This window comes from Microtus oregoni, unplaced genomic scaffold (genome assembly GCF_018167655.1).
Source record: "Microtus oregoni isolate MIOR12 unplaced genomic scaffold, Mior012 000008F_ref0000371, whole genome shotgun sequence".
Classification (NCBI taxonomy): domain Eukaryota; kingdom Metazoa; phylum Chordata; class Mammalia; order Rodentia; family Cricetidae; genus Microtus; species Microtus oregoni.
Window position 1 is genome coordinate 37578186 of NW_024543067.1, and position 9907 is coordinate 37588092.

At 50.5% G+C, this 9907-nt stretch overlaps 2 protein-coding genes across 2 annotated transcripts; both read right to left on the reverse strand.

The window, feature by feature from the left end:
• Positions 1–507: 507 nt before the first annotated feature.
• On the reverse strand, positions 508–5263 carry Zglp1 (zinc finger GATA like protein 1). Its single transcript, XM_041657883.1, has 5 exons — positions 4931–5263; positions 4006–4359; positions 1302–1384; positions 853–946; positions 508–673 (listed from the first exon to the last, which is right to left on the reverse strand). The coding sequence occupies exons 1-5, from the start codon at positions 5071–5073 to the stop codon at positions 544–546; spliced, it is 804 nt and encodes a 267-aa protein (XP_041513817.1). The 5' UTR covers positions 5074–5263; the 3' UTR covers positions 508–543.
• A 211-nt stretch (positions 5264–5474) lies between these two features.
• Positions 5475–9270, reverse strand: Fdx2 (ferredoxin 2). The gene is made up of 5 exons (XM_041657553.1): positions 9134–9270; positions 9010–9064; positions 8818–8924; positions 5972–6059; positions 5475–5877 (listed from the first exon to the last, which is right to left on the reverse strand). Exons 1-5 carry the CDS (start codon positions 9249–9251, stop codon positions 5721–5723), a joined length of 525 nt encoding a protein of 174 aa, XP_041513487.1. The 5' UTR covers positions 9252–9270; the 3' UTR covers positions 5475–5720.
• Positions 9271–9907: the final 637 nt, after the last annotated feature.

Genomic DNA, 9907 nt, shown 5'->3' on the forward strand with positions numbered 1-9907 from the left:
TCCCAGCAACCACATGGTGGCTCACAACCATCTGTAATGGGGTCTGGTGCCCTCTTCTGGCCTGCAGGCATACACACAAACTGAATATTGTATACATAATAAGTAAATAAATATTTAAAAAAAAATTACTTGGGGCCGGGCGGTGGTGGCGCACGCCTTTAATCCCAGCACTCGGGAGGCAGAGGCAGGCGGATCTCTGTGAGTTCGAGGCCAGCCTGGTCTACAAGAGCTAGTTCCAGGACAGGAACCAAAAGCTACGGAGAAACCCTGACTCGAAAAAAAATCCAAAAAAAACAAAAAAAAAAAAAACAAATGTAAAAGAAAATCTAAAGTAAAACATAATTAAAAATAATCATTTCTGCAGTGATTTCTTTTTATTTGGGGCACAGCCAAGACTGAGTGGAAAAGGGGGGCTCTGGACATGAGGCTGACTCTCCAACTGGGATTGCTGGCAGCAAGACAGGCTGGGCACTTCCAGGGGCTGGATTCTATTCTCCCCTGGAGAAACTGAAGCGAAACTGACTTGGCTAGGTAAAGAAGGGCTCACAGTTCCTGAGTTGGGTTTAGGTGGGAGTCCTGGGCCACCCCACATCTGCCACACAACCTCCTGGGCTGGACGCTTTTCCTTGGAACCAGCCAGCAACTGGAACAACGGGTGCCATATTTCTTGTACCTGGAGGTAAGAGTGAGGGAGTAGGGTGTAAGAAACCACCATTTAGGATGCAGTGGAGAACTAGAAACCACCAAGAGGAAAGCATTTTCCTCAATAGGTGGCTGTTTTTCTTTCCCTAGTTCCCACACCAGCCGAGTCCAGTCTGACGGCCCCACTCCCAACACCTCTGGGTTGAGGACCTGATGCCACAGGCATTGCAGAGAGGGGTCCCATCTTCGGCATCTCTCCAGAGTGGAGTCCTCTGGGTCCTACAAGAAGCACAGCGCCTGGGCTCTGGAGTGTCAGAAGTCAAAAGGCACAGGGTCAAAGGTCAGAAGTCAGTTTCAGAGGCCTGTGTGGGGTGGAGAATTCCAGGGGTGGCTTCTGTTAAGGCTTCAGTAGCTCTGCGTCTGCCTTGGGTGTTGGCAGAGAGAAAACGGGGAAAGCTGGGCACCGGGACAGATGGTGAGTCAGATGGCGAGTCTCTACCGAGGAGGAAGCTGGGGGTGGGGTGACTCAGTGCTGGGGGGGGGGCTCTGAGCAGGTCTAAATGAGGAATTGGGATGAAGAAGGGGGCATGCAGAAAGACAGAGGATGTGAAAATGGCACCCTCGAGATATTTTTAGCTCACACCATCTTTGCCTCTCACCAAGGGCCTCGTTGCCTCCTGGGTTGACAAGGGCTTTGGAAGGGCTTGCAGGGAGCTTTTGTAAACAGCTTCTGCCAGGCAAGCTGCAAAAAGAACAAGACGTAGCATTGAGTGGATCTGTAAGGTGGTCCCCAAAATGAATACTTCCCAGGGCCTCACAAGCCCAAGCAAAAGTCACCATTGCCTGTTTCCAGTCCTCTCTATCTTTTTTTTAATATTTATTTATTTATTATGTATACAATATTCTGTCGGTATGCCTGAAGGCCAGAAGAGGGCGCCAGACCTCTTTACAGATGGTTGTGAGCCACTATGTGGTTGCTGGGAATTGAACTCAGGACCTTTGGAAGAGCAGGCAATGCTCTTAACCACTGAGCCATCTCTCCAGCCCCTATCTTTTTTTTAAAAAAAGAATTTTATACAGTAATTTTAGATATATTAAATCAAATAAATTATATTTAAAGTAAAGTAACATTGTCATAGAAAAAATAAAAATTAACAAATTCTATTTTTATTTTTCTGAGACAAGGTTTCTCTGTGTAACAATCCTGGCTGTCCTGGGATGCATTTATAGACCAGGCTGGCTTCGAACTCATAGAGAGATCCACCTGCCTCTGCCTCCCGAGTGCTGAGATTAAAGGCATGCAGCACCACCACCCGGCCTCTCTGTACTTTTGAAACAAGGTCTTAGTAACCTGCCCTGCTTCGGCCTGCACTGTCTCTTGTTTTTCTTGCTGTTAAGACAGGGTCTCTCTGTGTAGCCGAGGTTGTCCTGGAATGTGCTCAGCCTCCTAAGTGCTGGGATTGCAGGTGTGTGGCATCACACCTGGCTGGAGATAATGGTCTCTCATGGATCCCAGGGCTGTGTGCATGCTAGGCAAGCATTCTGCCCACTGGGTCACAGCCCCAAACTAAGATTCATTATCAAGGTTAACAGGCATCCCTCAGGGGCATCTGATGTTAAAGACTTGGTTTTATATTCCACTAGCAGCAATAAAATAATTAATATTGCATTTAAGTCAGGTATGTTATATTCCTGTAATTCCAGCCCTAAGGCGCTGAGGCTGCAGAATGGTGAAATTCTGGGTCAGCCTAGTCTACATAATGAGACCTTGTCTCAAAAATTAAAGAAAATAGAAAAAAAAACCCCAACAACCAAACCAAGTAATTGAATAAAAATAAGCTGGATGCAACTCAGCAGGGGTGGTGCACGCCTTTAATTCTAGCACTCAGGAGGCAGAAGCAGGTGGATCTCTGAGTTCTACGCCAGTCTGGTTGGTTTACATAGCAAGTTCCAGGACAGCTAGGGCTGTTACACAGAGCAACCCTGTCTCAAAAAACAAAACAAGATGGATTCGGTGGTGCCCACAGGTAATCCCAGCACTAGGGAGGTGGAGGTGGCAGGATAAAAATTCAAGGCCATCCTGGGTTATATAAAATCCTGTTTCAAAAAACAGCATGAACAGAATCCAATTCAGGGCCTTTGAAGTAGCTCAGTAGATAAAGGGATTTGCTGCCACATCCAATAACCTGTTTGAACCTTGGAACACACACAATGGAGAGAACCATCTCCTGCAAGTTATCTTCTGACCTACACACACACACACACACACACACACACACACATGCACGTGTGCCATGGTACATGCGTACTCCCAAATAAATAAATTAATAAAAATAAAATTTTTGCATGTGTGTAAATTCTAAGTAAGCACAAATAATAAACCTTTTTCATATTTATTACGTCTGTGTGTGTATACTATAGTGTATGTCAGTGTGTGTATGTGTGTGTGTGTGTGTGTGTGAATGGAGGTCAGAAGACAGCTCTTGGGAGTCAGGTCTCTTCTACAACACTGGTCCTAGGGATGGAGCTCAGGTCGTCAGGCTTGGCTGCAAGCTCCTTTACCCACCAGGCTGGCCTGGAACTCAAAGAGCTCCGCCTGCCCCTCTGCTTCTCGAATGTTGGGATTAAAGGCGCCCAGCAATCTGTGTATTTTTTTGAGCTGGGCTGCTTGCTTCCAACTCAAGGTCCTCAACTTCAGCATCCCGGGTGCTAGGATTACAAGTTTTTCTCTTTGGGGTATGTTTTTGTTTTTAAAGTGGTTTTTGTTTATTTGCTTGCTTTTTTTTTTTTCCCAGACAGGGTTTCTCTATGCCATCTGGGTTGTCCTGGAACTCTCTCTCTCTCTCTCTCTCTCTTTAAAAGATTATTTATTTATTTATTTGATTTGTACTGGTGTTTTGCCTGTATATACTCTATGATGTGTCGGATCCCCTGGGTCTAGAGTTACCGACAGTTGTGCTGGGAATTGAACCCAAGTCCTCTGGAAGAGCAGCCAGTGTTCTTAATCACTGAGCCATCTCTCCAGGCCCAAGGCGTTTTGTTTTTTTAATTTTTTTTTTTTTTTTTTTTTGAGCAAGGGTCTAGCTATGTAGCCAGGCTGGCTTTAAATGTGCTTTGGTTCTTTCCCAACATGCCCCCTTTATACATGGCTCCCAGCCTTTTTCAATTCCATCTTGAGGCAAGCTCCTTAAGTTGCACAGGCTGGCCTTGAACTCACTCTGTAGCTCAGGCTGGCTTTGACCTTTCCCTGTCTTTCCTCGGTTTCCCGAATAGTTTGGGTGACAGGCCTCTAATACCAGCCCTGTCCTGTAAGTACACTTTTATTATACGCAGGCATATATTTTCATGGCTGAGAGTCCCTACCTGTAGGTGGATACAATCTGGAGGCTAGAATCCGGCTGTATCTGAAACTTCAGAGTCACCCCCTTGAACGTGGGGTCCCCCTTCTCAATGCCCTTTTGGGGGTTCAGCTGCTTCCGTGATCTTCTCTGGAGTGAAGTTGGGAGAGCAGCACTAGACGGTTCCGGGTTGGGGTATTGTGTGCTCTTAGGATTCCTGGCCATACTTAGGGGGTCTGACATCCCTATGACCATCAGCTCCCAGCACGGCCCCAGGGCCTGGGAGGCCAGCGAAGGGGACCCCAGTGACCCGTTTTCTTTCTCTTGCAGGAAAGGCAATGCTGTGCTGACAGAGTCCTGGCACGCAGGCCACAGGGACCTGGGGGATAAGAAGCAGTAAGGCGTGGCCACCCCTTTCCTGGGGGCTTGGATTTGATAGGTATGGAGGGGGTGGTGAAGCGCCACCCAGTTGGTGCCTCTGCTTTGGTAACCCTGTGCTTCACCTGGGGCCAGAGTCCTGGGTTATTAGGTTTAAAAGTTGCAAAATAATTGTTAGCAGAGACTGAATCCCCCGTGGCTGGCTATCAGTTCCCATCAGCCACCCCCACCACTACTAACAAAGCAAGGACCCACCCTAGGCAATCTGCCCAATTCAGGCTAATGTCGGTAGCAACCATTAGTCAATCACCCCATCGACTGCTGTTTGTTAGTAGGTTACCCTCATCACTCCACGGTTGACCCTTCATTGGCACCTTTTTGGGTCACACAGCCACAGAAGGGTGGGTAGGATGGAAATCACCTGTCCCTTCCTGTATATAGGGGCTAAAACGTTATCGGCGCCGGTAACTAAGAGGGGGAAGACTGGAAAGCTGGGGATCAGGACCCCGCAATCTCCGGTACTGGTGAGACATTGGCTAGGATGGGCGGTGGAGGAGTCTTGCCCCACGCACCTGCCATTGGGAGTGAGGCATCTCAGGGCTCCAGGCTTCCGTGTGGGGGGTCGGCTCTTACGGAGCGACTCGGTGTCCAGACAAGGTGGCGCCAGAAGTTCCTGCCGGCGGCGCTCCAAGCCACGGGCTGATGCTGCCTCCATGCCCACTCTGAGCCTAGCAGCAAAATGTCTCTGCCCTGCTCCCCCTAGAGATAAACCCGAAGGGTGAGGGTGATGACGATGGGCGCCACCTGGGCGGAGCCGGTCGGCGCAGGTCACGTGGGGGCGCTGTTAGCACCTGGGAGCACTTTTTGCAGTGGCTGCCAGGAGCCTCAGCTGTGTGTGATCAGGAAGGCCCCCCCCTGGTCACCCCCTCTTTGCTAGCTATCTTCTGATCACTTAGCACAGCCTTGAAGGTCAAGGGGCGCTGTGGATCCCTTCTCTGTGGCTAGGGCGGGGCCTAGTCACGCAGGAGCGTCCCCAGGAAGAACGAAGTCGCGGATGCTGCCGGGGTTGGGGAGCTGGACAGACCGGCCCCCCAAGGACACGAAACATGCCGCAGATGTGTATTACTCTTTATTGCAGCTCTGGTTTGAGTCCATCCCTAATTTATAGTTCGATTCTCCCTGGTGGACTGACACACCCAAGATGGAGACCCATCCCCCTCAGTGCCCAGACACGGGCTGTACCCAGCAGCGGCTCTGGTCTCACACTGTGCTTTCAGCTTCTCTTTCCCGGCCAGTCTGTGCACTGGGACCAGAAACATGTCTTTTCAGTTCAGTGGCCCTGGTTGGTCCGGTGACCTCCTCTCAGTGGGGCTTGGGGATGTGGCCATCCACGTAGAAGTTCCTGGTGACCTTGGGAAGAGCAAACTCGACTCCTTCCAGCTCAGGGGTCAGCACAATCTGGCAGCCCAGTCTTGAGTTCTCCTGGAGCAGCGGGGCCATGTCCAACATATCGTCCTCCCTGGGACAAAGGGCAGTGGTCAGGGTGGTGTGGGTGGAAGAGCCCTGGGCACAGGTAGGCAGATGCCGGCAGTATAGCTGGGCTGCCCACTCACCTCTCCTCAGGAGGAGGCAGGAGATCCAGGTGGGTCTCACTCACATACACATGGCAGGTGGAACATGCCAGGGAGGCTTCACAGGCCCCTGGGGACAGGAGGAAAGAGGCATCCTTAGTGAGGAACACGCTCCACCTCAGCTTCCTAGCCTCAGCCTTCTCAGAGCTGAGGTTTCTAATTCGTCTGTAGACTTTCTGTTGTTTGAGACAGTCTTAGTTAGGCAGCCCAGGCTAGCCTTAAACTCACTATGTAGCCAAGGACAGCCTGGAACCGACTCTCCCAAGGGGTATGATGACAAACATGAGCCACTATGCCTAGTCCTACGCTAACTTCAGTCCACCTCAGGGCCTCTGCCTTTGTACCCATGACCTACAATGTTCTCTGCTTTGCTTGCCACAGCATCCCTATGGACGTCAGAGGGCGGCTCTGTTGCTCTCCACCCAGAGGACTGAAATCAGTCACCAGACTTCTGCTTCAAGTGCCTTGACCCCCTGAACCACCGCATTCTCCCAAATCTGTAAGTTTTTTTTTTTTTTTTTTTTTTTTGGTTTTTCGAGACAGGGTTTCTCTGTGGCTTTGGAGCCTGTCCTGGAACTAGCTCTGTAGACCAGGCTGGTCTCGAACTCACAGAGATCTGCCTACCTCTGCCTCCCGAGTGCTGGGATTAAAGGCGTGCGCCACCATTGCCCGGCTAAATCTGTACATTTTTTCTGAGACAAAATTTCTCTGTGTTACAGCTCTAGCTGTCTGGAACTTGCTCCGTAGACCAGGCTGGCCTCAAAACTCAGAGATACACCTGCTTCTGCCTCCCAAGTGCTGGGATTAAAAGGCCTCGCCACCACCACCTGGCTAGTCAAATCTAATTTTTGAGACTGTGTTATCTAGGCTAGGTGTGAATCTGGGCCTGGGACTAAAGGCCAATCCTTAAATGCTTTTTAAACATTTATTTATGGATGTGTGAATCTGTGTGGAAATGTGCACACCACAGCACACATGTCAAGGTCAGAGGACATCTTGCGTTGCTTCTCCTTCCAAGTCAGTTCTAGGGATTGGATTCAGGTCCTAAGGCTTGGCGGCAAGTGCCCTTTAACCAATGAGTCATCGTGCCAGCCCAGATCCTCAACTTTCCACTCTCCTGGTTCAGCTTCCCAAGCAGATAGGGTTATAGGCCCGAGCCAGCAGGTCTCACTTGTTTGGATTACCCTGGGTTTTTGTTGCACTGGTTGGTCTTGAACTCTTAGACTCAGGCAGTCCTGATGCTCAGCTTCTGATGCAGCAAGGGCCACAGGAATGCCCACCATTGCCCAGGTAAACTATAGCCACCTTTCTATCCTCGAGTTGGCTTGCTGTCTGCTGATTTACCTTTCTCTCTGTCCAATCGCTGCTTGGTACAGCAGACGCTAGACTCACCAGCACCTCCCAGCAGCTCTATCCATTTTCACTGGATTTTTGGTTTGTTCCAAGAAAAAGTCTCACTGTGTAGCCCTGGCTATCCTAGAACTTGCTATGTAGAACGGGCTGGCTTCAAATCCCAGAGATCCACCTGCCTCTCTACCAAGTGCTGGCAGCAAAGGTGTGCGCCACCATGCTCAGCCACATCTGCTAGCTTTAGAGGAAAAGCTTTAGTCAGGCCCTATCCCATTAACCCGGCGCAGACCCTTCCAACTCATCTGCCAGTGAAACCCTAGCAATTTCTTTATTACTTGGCTCCCAGTTCCTGTTAGGCTCAGAGGGCCTGTCACTTCGGCACACTCAGTAGACAGTATTCACACAAGGACGCTCATCATTTTTTGAGATATAATTTTTCATAATTTATGTTTTCATAATTTCATTATTTTTGAGACAGGGACTCTTGCTAAGTTATCCAGGCTGGGTATGAATCTAAGCAGACATTGCCATTTTTGTTTTTGTTTGAGACAGGGTTTCACTATATAGCCCTGGCTGTCCTGGCACTCACTATGTACACCAGAACGGCTTTGACCCAGAGATCCGCCTGCCTCTGCCTCCCGAGTCTGGGAGTAAAGGCGTGCGCAACTACATCAGGCTTCATTTTTTTTCTTTTTTTAAATCCCTGCCTCGCCTGGAATGCACTCATTGGGTAAAGGGATTGCTGCCAAGTCTAAAGACCCGAGTTCAATCCTAGCAAAACAATATGGAAGGAGTGAATTGTGTGCCGTAAGCTGTCCTTTAACCTCTACAGAGGCACATGTATGCACATAAATAAATTCAATAAAGAAAATTCCCACTGATATTTGCAGAGAGCAGCATGGGAGGACTAAATGCCCCATGTCTGAATCATGTTTTGCCGTGCTTCTTTTGCGTCTGAACCCACCTACCATCACACCGTGCACTCTCCCTTTCTGCAGGGGGAGGCAGGAGGGTCACTCCCGTGGGTTTGAACCTAGCTTGGTTAGTTACTTTCAGAACAGCCTGAGTTACACGGAGTCTATCTCAGCTCTTCCCACTCCCACCCCCTCCGCATATGGAGGTGTAGTAGCACATGCTTGTAGTCTCAGTACTCAGAAAGTGGAAGCAGGAGCATCACTGCAATAAGGTGCAGGCTAACCTGAATTACATATTCAAGTTGCTGGACAGCCTGAGGTAGAGCGTGAGGCCCTGATTACCGACCCACTAGTCCACACCAAAACAAAACTACCGGGTAAGGTGTTACTGTGGGGCACTGTCACACAGCACTAGGGAGGTGGAGGCAGGAGGGTCAGAAGTTGCACGCCACCCTCTGATAGTAATTCGAGGCAAACCTGAGCTATTATTATGAGACCGTCTCAGAAATGCAAAAAGGATGTGAAAGAATGGCAAGGGTCTCCAAGTAATTCCCTATGACCTACCTTCCAGGTCCACCCCATGGCGCTGGGCCAGGTGAAGAACATTGTCCCCAACTCTGCCCCTCACGGGGATCCGCCGACCAGAGCGGTCCACGAAGACCACGTTGACCCTGGGGACAGACAGGGTGCAGGCGCTGAGCCGAGGCCGGCCTGCGGCTGAGTGGCAGGGCGGGGCAAGGCGTGGCGGGCACTCACGCGTCCCGGGGCAGCTCCGGGCCGTCCGCCTCGTCCTCCCCTGCGCGCCGCTCTCCTGGAAAACACGAGTGGGTGAGCGGCTGCGGCCTCGCTGCCAGCCGCGGCCCGGCCTGGCCCTAGGTACCTGTACTCCGGAGAGTCCTGGATGTCGCTGCCCCGTGCCCAGTCCAGTTACCCCAAGATCCCTCGGCGGCCCGCAACAGGACCCGGGCACTCACGCCGCGGGCCATGGAGGCGGCCATGATAGGCCACGTGACCGGAACACCGAGCATGCTCAGTGACTATGCGGCAACTTTAACCGCAGGCGCATGAGGTCAGAGGTGATGTACCAGAATTCAGTCTGACTTCCGGCCTGGCCCTTTGATTTCCTAAGCCCCTTCACCCCCGCCTTAAGCCATGTGTGTTCTGCTTGTATATATGAGCACCTTGAAGTGGGTGCCTGGTGTCTGTAGAGCCCAGAATTAGCGGGCTGTATGGGTGTTGGGAACTGAAGTCCGGTCCTCTGCCAGAGCAACATTTGGGACCAAACTCTTGAGCCCTTGAGACAGACTCTCACTCTGTAGGCGAGGCTGGAATTAAGTCTCTCTTTAAACCCATGCCCAGGGTTTAAAGAAAAAAACTTTTGGGGACAGATTCTTTCTATATAGACTAAACTGTTGTAGAATTTGCTATGTAGACCAGGTTGACCTGGAACTCATTCTCTTGCCTCTGCCTCCCAAGTGCTGGGATTAAAAGCTAGCGCCACCAAAGTCCAACTTCAATTTTAGAGACTGTGTGTGGGCACATGCTTGCCCATCTGTGTTACATGTGTAGGTCAGAGAACAACTTACGGGAGTCATTTGGGCCCCAGGGGTAAAACTCGGGTTGTCGGAGTTAGTGGTAGGTGTCGTTCCTCTAA